This window comes from Dendrobates tinctorius, unplaced genomic scaffold (genome assembly GCF_039654945.1).
Source record: "Dendrobates tinctorius isolate UK_male_01 unplaced genomic scaffold, ASM3965494v1 ptg000011l, whole genome shotgun sequence".
NCBI classification, from domain to species: domain Eukaryota; kingdom Metazoa; phylum Chordata; class Amphibia; order Anura; family Dendrobatidae; genus Dendrobates; species Dendrobates tinctorius.
This window is the reverse complement of record NW_027361679.1, coordinates 52041527-52059133: the sequence shown is the minus strand read 5'-3', so window position 1 is coordinate 52059133 and position 17607 is coordinate 52041527. Positions and strand designations below refer to the sequence as shown.

General features: G+C 42.8%; 1 protein-coding gene across 1 annotated transcript in view; it reads right to left on the bottom strand.

Annotated features, from left to right (window-relative positions):
- DNAH6 (dynein axonemal heavy chain 6) overlaps positions 1–17607 on the bottom strand; it is a 570270-nt gene that overhangs the window by 8179 nt on the left and 544484 nt on the right. The window contains exon 74 of the mRNA XM_073542156.1: positions 7209–7281. Within this exon, the coding sequence (XP_073398257.1) occupies positions 7209–7281 (73 nt within the window). The remainder of the gene's footprint in view (positions 1–7208; positions 7282–17607) is intronic.

The window sequence follows — 17607 nt, the reverse complement described above, 5'->3', positions numbered from 1 at the left end:
ATCCATGGCTCCTTACCAGCACACAGCTGTCTGCTTTAGCTTGGCTGGTTGTCAAAAATGGGGGAGACCCAACACCGTCTTTTTTTAAATTATTTATTTAAATATTTTTATCTTTTTTTAAAAAGGCGTGGTGACCACTCTATTCTTGATAACCAACCTTGCTAAAGCTGACAGCAGAGGGTTGCAGCCTACAGCTGTCAGTTTTGCCTGGCTGGTTATTAAAACTACAGGGGAACCCATGCTGTTTTATTTTTTTTTAATTATTTGTTTAGAGTGCAGGCCGCCTGCTCTCACTGTTATTAGCAGGCGTAGGCTGATGGGAGTAGTAGTCCCATCAGCTGATGCCAGTGACCAGAGGTAAGCTTTTTTACCTTCAGTCACAACTGTATGCTCACACTGTAATTTTACATACTTGGGAGTCACAGCTCTCTGACCTATACTAACGATTTTACTGCCCATCAGAGGCAATGTTTGCTGGGCTAACACTGGATGTTCTGGTCCCCCATTCAAGTGAATGGGGTCCGGGTTCAGGTACTGTTCCCAAAACAAACTTTTTCAACTATTCGGCCGAAGCCGCTGGACCCGAACATCCAGGGGTTTGCCCACCATTATTAGGGAATTTATACTCATTCCTTATATTTGTGAAAATGTATTTGCACTAATTTTCACAGATGCCTCCCATAATTACAAATAATATCTTTACTCTGTGCATGCTATACTATGAGTCCATGACTACCAGTCTACTGATAACAGGAACAGTGGTGTAACTAGAGCCCTATGGGCCCAGTGTAACATTTGGACCTGGCCCCCCATCCTGGTATCAACAATGGGGAAAATAAGTATTTGATACACTGCTGTTTTTTTTAAGTTTCCCCATCTACAAAAAATAGAGAGGTATGTAATTTTTATTGTAGGTACACTTTAACTGTGACAGACAGAATCTTTTAAAAACATCCATAAAATCAGATTGCATGATTTTTACATAATTAATTTTGCATTTTATTGCATGAAATAAGTATTTGATAGAATAGAAAAACAGAACTTAATATTTTGGTACAGAAACCTTTGTTTGCAATTACAGTTCTTGACCACAACACCGCAGATCCCTGCCGCTCTCTTGCCACAGCCCTTACTTTGGGACTCTGAAAAATTGTCCTCTTTCCATATACCTTGATACTCCTATTGAGAATGGTTTGAGAAAGACCTAGGTATAGGTCGAAACGTAACCGTGTAATACTCATGTTTGGAATCTGATCTCTGTTTGCGGTGTTTTTTCACTTTTCTTGATTTATTGGAAAAAAAATAAATAAAAATCATAATAATTCCTTTAATGACTCTGATGCAAGTGACATTCAATTTTGAGTGCGACTGTCTACCCGTTGACTTTTACCTGTGGTATATCCACGTTCAGTCAGCACCTCCTCCTACAGCACGAGTGCGCGTCTTTATTTTTTCTACTTGACCACATTTGCACATACTGCAGCTGGGATTTTGGCCACTGCTCCATACAGATCTTCTCCAGATCTTTCAGGTTTAGGGGCTGTTGCTGGGTAACATTGAGTTTCAGCTCCCCCTAAAGATTTTTTATTGGGTTCAGATCTGGAGACTGGCTAGGCCACTCCAGGACCTTGAAATACTTGTTAAGGAGCCACTGCTTAGTTTCCATGGCTGTAGGTTTCAGGTCATTGTTATGCTGGAAGACCCAGACATGACCCATCTTCAACACTCTTACTGAGGGAAGGAGGCTGTTGGCCAAAATTTTGCAATACATGACCCCATCCATCCTCTCTTCAATACGGAGCAGTTATACTGTCCCCTTTGCAGAAAAATAAGCACAATGTTTCCCCCTTATGCTTCATAGTTTGTACGGTGTCCTTGGGGTTGTACTCATCATTCTGCTTTCTCCGAACATTGCGAGTGGAGTTGATAACAAAATGTTCTATCTTAGTCTCACCGTCCACATGACCTTCTCCCATGCTTGCTGTGGATCATCCAGATGGTCATTAGTGAACACCAAATGGGCGTGGACATGTGCTGGCATGACCAGGGTGACCTTGCGTGCCCTGCAGGGTTTTAATCCATGACGGCATAGTGTGTTACTAACGGTAATATTTGAGACTGTGGTCCCAGCTCTCTTCAGATTATTGACCGGGTGCTCCCATGTAGGTCTGGGCAGATTCCTAAACTTTCTCAGAATCATCCTTACCCCATGAGGTGAGATCTTACATGGAGCCCCAGATCGAGGAAGATTGACAGTCATCTTGTGTTTCTTCCATTTTTTAATAATTGTGCCAACAGTTGTGTAAGGATTCCGGATGTTCCATGGAGCCTGTTTTGCCCTTGTCCAAGATTGAGTCTGGTATTTCATCCTGCCCTTGAACTTCCTGTCTGTCCTGTTATTTAAGTCCGGGTTGGGAAACACTCCTTGCCTGAGTATTTTGTGTGCTGCTGGCTTCTGACCTTCCTCCTGGCTTGCTTCTGTAGTTCCTACTGCTGCTCGTTACTCGGTGCTCTGCCTCATTACTTCCAGCTGCCTTCAGTCATTTGTGCTAATTCCTGATCCTGGCTGTGGTTACCTTTGTTTGGACGTCTAAGTGAGGAGACTGCTGTGTCCGTAAGAACCTTTGACATTATTATCAGTGTACTAATTCTTGAACTGTGTCTGTGCGGGCTGTGGTGCTGGACTTTGTGGGACTTTTTCAGCCCTAATGTAGTACACTGGAAATCCTCCTCATTGCTGAACAGCACCTGCATATTTCTGGACTGCCATGAAAGTTGCAGGACATTTTCATTATGTATAAGTGCCGGTCGCACTCTGCTTCATATAACATAGTTGCTGGACATTTTCGTTATGTATAAGTGCTAGTCGCACTCAGCTTCATTTAACGTAGTTGCTGGACATTTTCTTTTTGTGCTGTTTGCACTTCGCTATAAATTCAGGATAATCTCTGTTAGTTTATGTTGTACAACTTGCTTGTTAATACAGTTTATTTCATCACAACTTCAGTCTCAGATTCGTTCTTATCCTATGCAATCAGATTCCATAGTATCTTCATAATTGTTACAAGTTGTTGCCTTCTCACCAAGCTGCTTGACTATTGTTCTGTTGCCAATCCCAGCCTTAGGCAGGTCTACAATTTTGTCTCTGGTATCTTTAGATAGCTCTTTGGTCTTGGCCATGGTGGAGAGATTGGAATGTGATTGATTGAGTCTATGGACAGGTCTCTTTGATACAGGCAACCAGTTCAAACAGGTGCAAATAATACAAGTAATCAGTGCAAAGTAGGAGGGCTTCTTAAAGAAAAACTAAAAGGTCTGTGAGAGCCAGAATTCTTGCTGGTTGGTAGGTGAACAAATACTTATTTCATGCAATAAAATGAAATTTAATTATTTAAAAATTATAAAATGTGATTTTCTGTTTTTTACTTTTAGATTCTGTCTCTCAGTTGAAATGTACCAACGATAAAAATTACAGGCCTCGCCATTCTTTGAAGGTGGGAAAACTTGCAAAACCTGCAGTGTATCAAATATTTATTCCCCCCACTGTACATATATGTCCCTCATCCTGGCCCCCTCCTGGTATATATATGCCCTCCATCGTCATATACATGTCCCTCATCCTTGCCCCATTATGGTATACATATGTCCTCCATCCTGGTATATATGCCCCTTATCCTGGGCTCCATCCTGGTTTATATGTCCCTTATACTGGGCCCCATCCTGGTATATATATCCCACATTCTGACTGGTCTCTGCGCTGAATTTACACTTCAGCTAAATGTGAGTCCAAGGACGCATAACCACTTGATGTTTGTGCTATTGTCAGCAGACCCCTCACCATCATGTCGTGGTCATGACCTCTGCAACTGTGGTCGCTACATCCCTGGTAAGGGATGACTTTACTTTTTTGACACAACACAATGACATCTTTTTGGCAATTTTGTTTTGTTTAATGATTTTCATAATTGAGGTTTTTTTTTTAGAAATTCACTTTATACAAACACATGTATGTAATATATAAATGACTGTGGAAACTACACATTTCCCTATAAAACTACTTTCACCACCAGGTCATTAAATAAGCTACAAAGCTTTTCATAATGGAAGAATTTTATAATTTAAAAGGGTTGCTCATGAAATCAACATCTTTTCAAGAGGAAGCCAGCTTCTTACCCTAGCAATTAGCTAATATTATGTGAGGAAGACACAGTAAGCTGCATATTTCACCTTGGTGCACCAAGGGCACCAGGGAAAATGCAGCATTACATGCTGGTCTTTCAAATTATATAGATTTCTACCTATTGTATGCATGTTCTAAGTTCTATGATTTAATGGCTTTGCAGGAAATGGAAAATATAAGTTACTAAACATAACACTAAACATGATTTTAGTAGGTAGAGATTCAAAAATTACAATATTTTATAAGGATGAGAGGACCAGTGGATGTTCAGGTTCGTATGGTTAGGCCGAACTGTAATCCAAAGTTTGGTTTGGGCACCAGAACTTGATCAAAACTTGAGTCCAGACCTAAACTCCATAGAAGCCAATGGAGACCCAAATTTTGGTCCTGTAAAATGGTCGAGGCAAGGGCTAGGGGGCTGAAGAAGGAAGTTAAATGGCGGTAAGAGCAGGACAATTGTCTGCAAACAAATATGGATATGAAAATGACTTAAAATAACACAGAATAAAAAAATATTAAACTTGAACCTTGAGGCGCAAGAGGTGGATGCTGGCAGAGCGGTGTATGTGGAAGAGGCGAGGAAGGAGGTAGCCAACACTGTTTTTTTGGGTGGAGAAATTACGTAAAATGACACAGAACATAAAAAAAGTAAAAGATAACAATCGTGAACCAAGACATAGAGGTCCAAGTGGAGGAGGAGGTGGATGTGGCAGTGTAGGTGGAAGAGGCGGAGGAGGAGGTAGCCAACACTGTTTTTGTGCTTTTTGGGGGTGTTTTTTGTATTTTTTTAGGGAAATTAGTTAAATATCATATAATAAATAAAATCCAAAATAACAATCTTGAACCACGAGGACCTCCACTTGGAGGTCCAAGTGGAGAAGGTGGAAGTGAATGTTGCGGTGTAGGTAGAAAAGGCTAAGGTAGCCAACGTTTTTTTGTGGGGTTTTTTGTTTTCTTTTGGGGGTTAGGGTTGTATTTTTTAAGGAAATGACTTAAAATAACAAAGAAAAAAAAGTTAAAAACAACAATATTGAACTAGGAGGCGGAGGTCCAAGTGGAGGTGGAGGTTGAGGAGAAGGTGCAAGTTGACATGGTGATGTAGGTGGAAGTTGACATGGAGATATAGGTGGAAGAGGCACTGGAGGAAGTAATCAACACTGTTATAGTGAGATTTTTTTATTTTTTTAGGGAAATTATTTAAAATAACATGGAATAAATAAGAATCTTGAACCAGGAGGCGGAGGTCCAAATGGAGGAGAAGGTTGAAAAGGAGCTGGATGTGGTGTTGTAGGTGGAAGACACAGAGGTTTTTGTTTTTTGTTTTTTTTTTGGGGGGGGGACTGAGGGTTGTATTTTTTTTTACGGAAATTACTTAAAATAGCATAGAAATAAAAAAAAATTAAAATACCAATCTTGAACTAGGAGGTGGTAGTCCAAATGGAATAGGAGGTTGAGCAGAAAGTGGAGGTGGACGTGGCAGTGTAGATGGAAGATGCTGAGGAGATAGCCAACACTGTTTTTTATTTACTTTTAAATTTGGGAAGGCTTCAAAACATTGGCAATGGCAAATAGAACTAACAAATTGCAGTGTAGTATAACAATGGCTAGGTGTGGTTAGTATACTTCTCAAGTCAGCCAATTTAATGACTGTGAGCTTGTCCAAGATGACTTTGGACAGGTGTATGGGCCTGTCTGTGATCACAACCCCTGCCTTGCTAAACACTTATTCCGACAGTGGCCTTGCTGCAGGGCAGGCCAGCACTTATAAGGCATAAAGTGCAAGCTCAGGCCATGTGTGGGCAGACCCATCTCTCATTACATAGAGATATGTGGACATGTACACTTCCACCATGTTGTTGAATTGCTGCCTCCTGCTAATACTGGCTGTATCAGAAGGTGGTGCCGAATATTGTGGCATGCTGAGGACTTCCGCCTCCTCTCTGCCTTGTTCTTCCACTGAGCACCCCACTGTCAGGTGGGAATGCCGTCAGTAGAGAGTCTAACAGAGTGTGCTTTTATTCCCGCATTTTCTGATCTTGCTCCAATGACAAAAGTGAGGATGGTATGTTGTGCTTGTAGTGGGAATCCAACAGGGGGGGCCACCCAGTAATCAACAATGGTAACAATCCGGGCACCTCGGCGGTTGTTGCTAAGAGACAGCAGCATTTATTGGCTCATGTGCACCAGTTCACTCAATCTCTTCTACTTGTGGGGCAAAGCCAGGTGGATGGCCCAAGGAACCCCAGCCAGCGGAGTCATCAAAGAGCAGAAGAGACTGCTGCATGACTTGGGGCTCAGACTGCTTGGCTGATTTGCAAAGGAGTGAGGTGGAGGCCAGATGACCATGGTCCGCAGCTGCCAACTCTGCACTTTCAGCAGAGGACCATGTAGAAGATAATATGAACGAACTGGTGGCACACTTAGCCATCCAATCTAAAACCGCCTCTACATGTTCTGCACCAGGCTTGTATGGCACTCTGTACCAGGCTCATATGGCACTCAGCACCAGGCTGTTAGGGTACTTTACAACAGGTTGTTAGGGCAGTCTACACCAGGTTGTTAGAACACTCTGCACCAGGTTGTTAGGGCACTCTACACCAGACTGTTATGGCACTGTTCACCGGGCTGTTAAGGCACGCTGCACAAGAATGTTAGAGCACACTGCATCATGTTGTTAGGAGACGCTGCACCAGGCTGCTAGGGCACTCTGCACCAGACTGAGAATAAAAATGGTGGCACAACCCATGATCCAGCGTTTATACTTGGTATGGATGTGATGGCTCCAGAAGTGCCCACAGAAGAAAATCTTCTTGATTGGCTGCGCTGCAGCCTTTCAACAAACTTTATTCGGCACCAAAGCCAAACAGTAAGATGGAATTCATGTTCGGAATTCAGCACTGAACACCAGGTGTCTGGTACGAATCCCAAACTTTACAGTTCGGGTTCACTCAACTCTAATCTTTTACTCTGTTTTTCAGAAATGTACAAAAAGGTTTTACCTAAACTATGCCATATACAGATGTTTTACCTGTCAGGAAACCTTGAGGGAAGAAGAATCCTGAAATCCAGAATGACTTTGGCTGACCTTGGCGAATCCATGCCTATGACAAAAAAAAGTATGTCCTAAACAAATACAGCATAAATGTTCTTTAGCAGAAACTTTTTTGCCTATAAATTTTACATCACTGTATCATTTGCATTTATTTGTTTCCTCTGTAACAGGGAATAGTTAAATAACTTGAGTATTTTTATCAAAACTTTTGAAAGAGAAACGTATAAGACAGTAAGAGGGTAATTCTTAAGTTGTCTATTGAGCAGCTCATAGCTATGGTGCCTCCTTACTTCATGGTTTCCAGCAGGGCAGGCACTCCTCCTTGAGTGACAGTTCTGGTGAGAAGGGCTTTAGTATTAGTAGAACTATAAAGCACAAGTTCTGCTGTAACACATTCAGATATCAGTGGTTTGTATTGAGTCTACACTGGTATTACTGAATTTACATATAGAGATAAAAAGGCATTTGAACAAGCACACAGGAAAAGTTATAGCCCTCATTAGGAGACCTGCACTGAAACTGGTAAAAGTGGGAGCTGGTGATTTTGCAAGATTTATAACAGCAAGCAGGAACTGGAAGGTGAACATCTAACTGCTGTTTAGAAATCATTGGGCTGGAGAGAAGTCACTGGTATGTTAAGAGTTAACCTCTCTGCTAGAATGTAACTACTGCACACTCTTGGTTAGGGTTTGGGTAGGCACTAATGGCTGAGCACCTTTGAAACCAGATGTGCACCATTAAACATACAGTGAAGGAAATAATTATTTGATCCCTTGCAGATTTTGTAAGTTTGCCCACTGACAAAGACATGAACAGTCTATAATTTTAAGGGTCGGTTAATTTTAACATTGAGAGATAGAACATCAAAAATAAAATCCATAAAATCATATTGTATAAATTATATAAATTTACTTGCACTTTGCAGTGAGAAATAAGTATTTGATCCTCTATCAATCATTAAGCGTTCTGGCTCCTACAGACCAGTTAGATGCTCCTAATCAGCTCTTTACCTGCATTAAAGACAGCTGTCTTAAGCCCCCGTCACACATAACGATGTCCCAGCAATCCCACCAACGATCTGACATGGATGGGATCACTGGGACATCGTTAGACAGCCCCAGCGATCAGGACCAGCGACGCTGGACACTGGTTTCTAATGTAAACATCGGGTATCCAGGAGCCGCGGCTCCAGGATACCCGTTGTTTACCTTGGAAACCGATGTACACCCTGGTTTCCAAGGTAAACATCGGGTATCTAGGAGACGCGCGACTCATGGATACCCGCTGTTTACCTTGGAAATCAGCGTATACGCCAGTTTCCAAGGTAAACAGCGGGTATCCAGGAGCCGCGGCTCCTGGATACCCAACACTTACATTAGAAACCAGCGTCGCTGATTGCTGGTCTCTCGCTGCCACACGCAGTGATGCGTGCTGGGCAGCGGGAGACCAGCGATGGAAAAACAGCCCAGGCCGCTTGAGCATGATCAGCGATAACCGGCAGAGGGGCAGATCGCTTATCCCCGTCACACACAGCGATCTCGTCGGCGAGATCGCTGATGTGTCACAAAATCAGCGATCTCGCTAGCGAGATCGCTGTGTGTGACGGGATCCTTACATAGTCACCTTCATAAAAGACTCCTGTCCACAGACTCAATTAATCAGTCAGACTCTAACCTCTACAACAAGGGCAAGACCAAAGACCTTTCTAAGGATGTCAGGGACAAGATCATAGACCTGTTCAAAGCTGGAATGGGCTACAAAACCATACGCAAAGCGCTGAGTGAGAAGGAGACAACTGTAGGTGCTATAGTAAGAAAATGGAAGAAAAACAAAATGACTGTCAATCGACATTGATCTAGGGCATCATGCAAAATCTCACCTTGTGGGCTATCCTTGATCATGAGGAAGGTGAGAGATCAGCCTTAAACTTCACGGGGGAACTTGTTAATGATCTCAAGGAATCTGTGACCACAGTCACCAAGAAAACCATTGGTAACACATTACGCCATTAAGGTTTAAAATCCTGCAGTGCCCGCAAGGTCCCCCTGCTCAAGAAGGCACATATGCAGGCTCATCTGTAGCTTGACAATAAACACCTGGATGATTTTGTGAGTGATTGGGAGAAGGTGCTGTGGTCAGATTAGACAAAAATTGAGCTCTTTGGCATTAATTCAACTGGCCATGTTTGGAGGAAGAGAAATACTGTCTCTGACCCAAAGAACACTGTCCCCACTGTCAAGCATGGAAGTGGAAACATTATGTTTTGGGGGTATTTCTCTGCTAGGAGCACAGGACTACTTCACTGCATCAATGGGAGAATGGATGCAGCCATGTACCTTAAAATCCTTAGTGATAACCTCCTTCCCTCCACCAGGACATTAAAAATGGGTCGTGGCTGGGTCTTCCAGCAAGACAATGACCCAAAACATACAGCCAAGGCAATAAAGGAGTGGCTCAAAATGAAGCACATTAAGGTCATGGAGTGTCCTAGCCAGTCTACAGACCTTAATCCCATAGAAAACTTATGGAGGAAGTTGAAGCTCTGAGATGCCAAGCGACAGCCTCAAAATCTTAATGATTTAGAGATCATCTGCAAAGAGGAGTGGACCAAAATTCCTCCTGACATGTGCACAAACTTCATCATCAACTACAAAAAACGTTTGACTGCTGTGCTTGCCAACTAGGGTTTTGCCACCATGTATTAAGTCTTGTTTGCCAGAGGGATCAAACACTTATTTCTCACTGCAAAATGCAAATTAATTTATATAATTTATACAATGTGATTTTCTGTATTTTAGTTTTGATATTCTATCTTTCAATGTTAAAATTAACCTACCCTTAAAATTATAGACTGTTCAAATCTTTGTCAGTGGGCAAACTTACAAAGCCAACAAGGGATCAAATAATTATTTCCTTCACCGTAAAAGCTCTCATTGGAAGAAAATGACAACTAATAGAAAAAGCAAGGCACGTGCAAAATTGCTTTTTTTTCATACTGTCTGACAAAATAAATTTAATAATATGAGAATACATCTTTAATGAGTTTTTGATGTTGCAGATTATCTGCAGCAGTTCTGCCCCTGCAACTGAATCCAGAGTTTTCTGCAATGCATATCTGTCCTGCCCCCCTCACAGTGATTAGTGGGCTGCTGCTTTTGTAGATATAAAGCAGTCAGTTGTCAAGCAGTGAGAGTAGATGAGGGGGGAACTCGCCGATTATGAAATTCTTCCACCAGTTTTCTGGTATCAAAGACTTTCTAATGTCGCAACGTTTTTACACAGCTCAGAAGATGCCATGTGTTGTGAACTCAATTTCTGGTTTACCTCTGGCTTCTGGTGAGGGTGGTGGAGCTGGATGTGTTGACAGAGGAGCCGTGAGTTCTCCATCCGAGCTCCCTCTAGTGGTAACAGTAGGTAATGAAGCTGATCTAAAAGGCAGAGACCTGCCACCTGAGGAGGAGGACTGTGAGTGGACATCAAGAGTCTCTGACTGGATTTAAGACAGCCGACTCCCTAATTCTGTGCTGGTGATTTTCCTGCCCTGAGGTTCTGGTTTCCAGTTTTGTTCCTGCCTTCTCAAGCTAAGTGTGCTCTGCTATTTTTTCACATGAGATTTGGTCTAGTTTTCTCAGTTTTTGTTGTCAGCCAGCCCCTGATGGGGCTGTGCTGAATTTTCCATTCTTATGTCTCTGTTTATGCCAGTTTGCTTTTTGTCCCTGATCAGATTGGTCTCTTTTTGCTCTGTCTTCAGAATATACCAGAGTGCTGATATAGGGAATTGAAGTCTAGTGACTTCAGGGTTTTTGTTATCAGAAAGTGTTGGACATTTTTTGGTAGGGTTTTGTGCGTGATTGCAGACAGCATCTTTCCTTTCCTGTCCTTTCTAGTTAGTGTGGGCCCCATCGTTTGCTCAGCCTATTTTTCTATCTGTGTTTGTGTTTTCATCTTGTCTCACTGACAATACATGTTTGGGGGCTGTCTATTGCTTTGGGGTCTGCTCTGGGGCAGTTTTAGATTTCCCCTTTTCTTGTTTTAGGTTTATTTAGTTCTCCGGCTGTGACGAGGCATCTAGGATCATCATAGGTACGCTCCACGGCTACTGCTAGTTGTGTGGATAGGATCAGGGGTCTGCAATCCGCTTAGTTACCAACCCCTCTGGTTTTCTGTGGCTTAGCTTGTTTTTGTTTTTCCTCCTCGGTGACTCATTCATAACAGAATCACCAGCCATACCGCAGATTCTAGGGTACTCAAAAGCAGGAAAAAAAAAGTGTCAGAATTTTTTTTTTATGCATTTTTTCCTCTTTTTCTCTGGGGCCATAGTAGGATTTTTTCCTTAATGGAGATTAAGCAATTGTCTGATTGTGTGGAGCAGCTCGCTGCTGAAGTGCGGGGAATTTCTGCCTATCTCGCTCAATCACATGCGGTTGAACCCAAAATCCCTACTCCTGATGTGTTTTCTGGGGATCGGTCTAAATTTTTTAATTTTAAGAATAATTGTAAATTATTTCTTGCCTTGAAGCGGGGAGCTCTGCACAGCAGGTTAAAATTGCCATCTCCTTGCTGCGCGGCGATCCCCAGGATTGGGCGTTTTCTTTGACACCTGAAGATCCTATTCTGACAAATGTGGATACATTTTTTCAGGCCTTGGGGTTGTTGTATGATGAACCTAATGCTACTGATCAAGCTGAGAAAGCCCTATTGGCATTGAACCAGGGTCAGGATTCTGCAGAGTTATACTGTCAAAAATTCGGAAAGTGTGCGTTCCTTACTACATGGAATGATGGTGCCTTGGCAGCTCTCTTTCGCAAGGGTTTATCAGAAACTGTAAAAGATATTATGGTGGGATTTCCTGTTCCCTCTGGTCTTGACGATTCTATGTCATTAGTCATTGAAGTTGATCGGCGTTTACGTGAACGTAAAACTACACGAGAGGTGTTGCCACCTTTTGAACAAATGTCTGAACCTATGCAATGTGATAGAGCTTTGTCTAGGGTGCAACGTCAGGAGTATAGAAGGCGTAATAAGCTGTGTTTTTTCTGTGGAGATGCCTCTCATATTATTTCTGTCTGCCCTAAACGAGAGAAAGGTTTTGCACACACATTTGCTGTGTGTGGCGTACAACCTAAGTTTCTTTTGGCAATTACTCTGATCTGCTCCTTATCCACATTTTCCGCCAAGACTTTTGTGGATTCAGGAGCGGCTTTGAATCTGATGGATTTGGATTTTGCTAAATGTTGTGGTTTTCCCATGATACCTCTGCGGATGCCTATTCCTTTGAGGGGTATTGATGCTACTCCTTTGGCGGAGAATAAACCTCAGTTTTGGACCCAGGTGATAATGCAGGTCGCCCCAAACCACCAAGAAAATTGAAGATTTTTGGTACTGCATAATTTGCATGATACCATTGTTCTGGGTTTTCCCTGGTTGCAAATCCATAATCCAATTTTGGATTGGAAATCTGTGTCTGTGGTGAGTTGGGGCTGTCGGTGTGCTCTTGGTGACACTCCTGTTTTCTCCACCTCTCCCCAGTCTCATGATGTTCCTGACTATTTGGCTTATTTTTCTGATGTATTTAGTGAAAGTCTGCGTCCCTGACTCCTCATAGGAATTATGATTGTGCAATTGAGTTGAGGCCTGGGTGTAAATTTCCCAAGGGTCGGCTTTTCAACTTATCTGTACCTGAACACGAGGCTATGCGATCTTATATTAAGGAGTCATTGGAGAAGGGTCATATTAGACCATCCTCTTCACCCTTAGGTGCTGTTTTTTTTTCGTGGCTAAGAAAGATGGTTCATTAAGGCCTTGTATTGACTATCGTTCCCTTAACAAGATTACGGTTAAATATCAGTATCCGTTACCCCTGATTTCTGATTTATTCTCCAGAGTTATAGGTGCCTGCTGGTTTACTAAGCTTGACCTCAGGGGGGCGTATAATCTTATTCGCATCAAGCATGGGGATGAATGGAAGACGGCGTTTAATACTCCGGAGGGACATTTTGAGTACCTGGTGATGCCTTTTGTGCTCACTAATGCCCCTTTTGTCTTCCAATCCTTCATGAATGATATTTTCCGGGACTTTGTGGATAAGTTTTTGATCATCTGTTTGGATGATATTCTGATCTTTTCCAGTTTTCCAGGGATTGGATTCTCATGTGGAACATGTTCGAACTGTGTTTCGGATTTTGAAGGAGAATTCCCTGTATGATAAGGAATCGAAATGCCTTTTTGGTGTACAGAGGATTTCATTTTTGGGATTTATTTTGTCTCCATCAACTATTGAAATGGACCCGGCTAAGGTACAGGCCATTTATGATTGGGTTCAGCCCACTTCTTTGAAGGCTCTACAGAAGTTTTTGGGTTTTGCTAAATTTTATCGTAAATTTATAGCTAATTTTTCTGGTATTGCCAAACCTCTGACTGATCTGACCAAGAAGGGCGCTTATGTGCTGAATTGGTCTCCAGAGGCTGTTTTGGCATTTCAGGAGCTGAAGCGGAGGTTCACTTCTGCTCCGGTTTTACGGCAACCTGATGTCTCACTTCCATTTCAGGTAGAGGTAGATGCTTCGGAGATTGGTGCAGGAGCTGTTTTGTCCCAAAAAGATCCGGTGACTTCTAAAATGAATCCCTGTGCCTTCTTTTCCCGAAAGTTCTCCACATCTGAACACAACTATGATGTGGGGAATCGGGAATTGTTGGCCATGAAATGGGCATTCGAGGAGTGGAGACATTGGTTGGAGGGAGCTAGACATCAAGTTGTGGTCCTTACTGACCACAAGAATTTGATTTACATGGAGTCGGCCAAACGCTTGAATCCTAGACAGGCTAGGTGGGCCTTGTTTTTCACGCGTTTTGATTTTGTGGTCTCCTTTCTTCCGGGCACTAAGAATGTTAAGGCAGACGCCCTTTCTAGGAGTTTCTTTGCTGATTCACCTATTTTGACCAAACCTATTACCATCCTAGGTGAGGGGGTAGTTCTTTCTGCCATCTCGCCCGATTTTAGACGTGCCCTGGAAGAATTTCAGGAGGACAAACCTGAGCGTTGTCCTATGGGAAAATTGTATGTTCCTGACCAGTGGAGGAAGAGAGTGATGTCTGAAGTTCATTGCTCCGCATTGGCTGGTCATCCAGGTATTTTTGGTACCAGATATTTGGTGAGTCGGTCTTTTTGGTGGCCCGCCTTATCTCGTGATGTCAGGAATTTTGTGCAGTCTTGTGGGACTTTTTCCCGGTCTAAACCCTGTTCTCGTTCTAGTGGGTTGTTGATGCCCTTGCCAGTGCCCAAGAGGCCATGGACCCATATCTCAATGGATTTTATTTCTGATCTTCCTGTCTCTCAGAGAATGACTGTTATCTGGGTGATTTGTGATAGATTTTCTAAGATGGTCCATCTTGTACCACTCCCAAAGATGCCATCTTCCTCAGAGTTGGTGCCCTTGTTTTACAACAGGTGGTTCGGTTGCATGGGATTCCTGAGAACATTGTGTCGGACAGAGGAGTCCAGTTTGTCTCCAGATTTTGGAAAGCTTTTTGTTCCAAGCTGGGAATTCAGTTATCCTTCACCTCTGCGTTTCACCCACAGACCAATGGGCAGACTTAGAGAACAAACCAGACTTTGGAGTCTTATTTGAGATGTTTTATATCTGCTGATCAGGATGATTGGGTCTCATTTTTGCCCTTGGCCGAATTCGCCCTAAATAATAGAGCTAGTTCTGCCACATTGATCGCCCTTTTTCTGTAACTTTGGGTTTCATCCTCGATTTTCTTCAGGGCAAGTGGAATCTTCAGCCTGCCCAGGTGTTGACACTGTGGTAGAGAGAATGCAGCAGATTTGTGACCAAGTGGTGGATAAGTTGTCCCTCTCTCAAGAAAAGGCCCAGCGGTTTTCCAACCAGCATAAGACCATTGGTCCCTGGTTTAAAGTGGGTGATATGGTTTGGTTGTCGTCAAAAAATATCTCTATGAAGGTTGCGTCTCCTATGTTCAAGCCAAGATTTATTGGACCTTATAGGATTTTGGAGATTCTTAACCCGGTTTCTTTTCGATTGGCTCTTCCAGTTACATTTAAGATCCATAACGTGTTTCATAAGTCTCTGTTTAAGAGGTTTGTTGAGCCAGTGGTTCCATTGGCGGCACCTCCTGACCCTGTGTTGGTTGAGGGTAATGTGGAATATGAGGTGGAGAAAATACTGGATTCTCGTCTGGCTAGACGGATACTCCAGTATTTGGTCAAGTGGAAGGGTTATGGCCAGGAGGACAATTCTTGGGTCCCTGCCTCTGACATTCATGCCGACAGATTGGTTCGTGCTTTTCACAGGTCCCATCCTGATCGGCCCGGTGGCGTGAATGAGGGTTCAGTGACCCCTCCTCAAGGGGGGGTACTGTTGTGAACTCATTTTCTGGTTTACCTCTGGCTTCTGGTGAGGGTGGTGGAGATGGATGTGTTGACAGAGGAGTCATGAGTTCTCCATCCGGGCTCTCTCTAGTGGTAACAGTAGGTAATGAAGCTGATCTAAATGGCAGAGACCTGCCACCTGAGGAGGACTGTAAGTGGACATCAGGAGTCTCTGACTGGATTTAAGACAGCCGACTCCCTAATTCTGTGCTGGTGATTTTCCTGCCCTGAGGTTCTGGTTTCAAGTTCTGTTCCTGCTTTCTTAAGCTAAGTGTGCTCTACTATTTTTTCACATGAGATTTGGTCTGGTTTTCTCAGTTTTTGTTGTCAGCCAGCCCCTGCTGGGGCTGTGCTGAATTTTCCATTCTTATGTCTCTGTTTATGCCAGTTTGCTTTTTGTCCCTGATCAGATTGGTCTCTTTTTGCTCTGTCTCCAGAATATACCAGAGTGCTGATATAGGGAATTGAAGTCTAGTGACTTCAGGGTTTTTGTTATCAGAAAGTGTTGGACATTTTTTGGTAGGGTTTTGTGCGTGATTGCAGACAGCATCTTTCCTTTCCTGTCCTTTCTAGTTAGTGTAGGCCCCATCGTTTGCTCAGCCTATTTTTCTATTTGTGTTTGTGTTTTCATCTTGTCTCACCGACAATACATGTTTGGGGGCTGTCTATTGCTTTGGGGTCTGCTCTGGGGCAGTTTAGATTTCCCCTTTTCTTGCTTTAGGTTTATTTAGTTCTCCGGCTGTGACGAGGCATCTAGGATCATCGTAGCTACGCTCCACGGCTCCACGGGGCAGCTCGGTGGCTCAGTGGTTAGCACTGCAGCCTTGCAGCGCTGGAGTCCTGGGTTCGAATCCCACCAAGGACAACATCTGCAAGGAGTTTGTATGTTCTCCCCGTGTTTGCGTGTGTTTCCCTGGGTACTCCGGTTTCCTCCCACACTCCAAAGACATACTGATAGGGAATTTAGATTGTGAGCCCCATCGGGGACAGTGATGAAAATGTGTGCAAAACTGTAAAGCGCTGCGGAATATGTTAGCGCTATATAAAAATAAAGATTATTATTATTGCTGCTAGTTGTGTGGATAGGATCAGGGGTTTGCAATCCGCTTAGTTACCATCCCCTCTGGTTTTCTGTGGCTTAGCTTGTTTTTGTTTTTCCTCCTCGGTGACTCATTCATAACAGTAATGACTAAACTCACCCATATAATTCATCATAATTTACTCAATTTTAGAGGCAAACATTTTGCCACAAATGTAACATTTCTGGTAATGATGCCCACCAATTGTAAGGTACATCTAATTCTTTAAGTGGAATGAGTCAAAACGCAAGTCTTAAGGAGTTGAGCCCTATATGCAAGGGTTATTTTATGATTGCTCCTATTTGCCAAATGGCACATTTTTTAATGCACAACTTTGGCTAATAGGAGAGCAGATCTGAACCTCCCATTACCTAGGTTTGCCTGGTGGCAGGTCCTCTTTAAAATTACTGCATAATGCTGCATTTTGTTTAGAAATATTTAGAAACAAGAGCAATCTATGTAACCATATTGCAATTTGACAGAGAATATTACTCTAAGTGGCTTAAAACGGTGTTTGGGGGATTTCATAAAACTCAGTAAAATAACAATATTTGGGAGTCTATTAAAATAATGTTTCTGAGTGTTGACCTTGTCAACAATATCTGCAGGAAGGCAGCATGGGTTGAACATTTGTCTACATACATTCTGATGGTACAAGCTTGTTCATGGATAAAATATAAGGAGCATGTGTTTAAGAAACTTTAAAGGAGTATTACACCTTTTAAGTTAGTAGGGTTTTACTGTGGAGAGGGTTCAACAATGTTTTTATCATAGATTTTGAGTTGGGCAGTACACATGCTCGATCACTGCTCCATTCAAACTTCTCTTTGCTGCAGTCATCTAGTTTGAGGGAACAAGTGACCCAGGTCCTCCTCTAACAATAGGTAGGAGCCTGCAGCTGTGA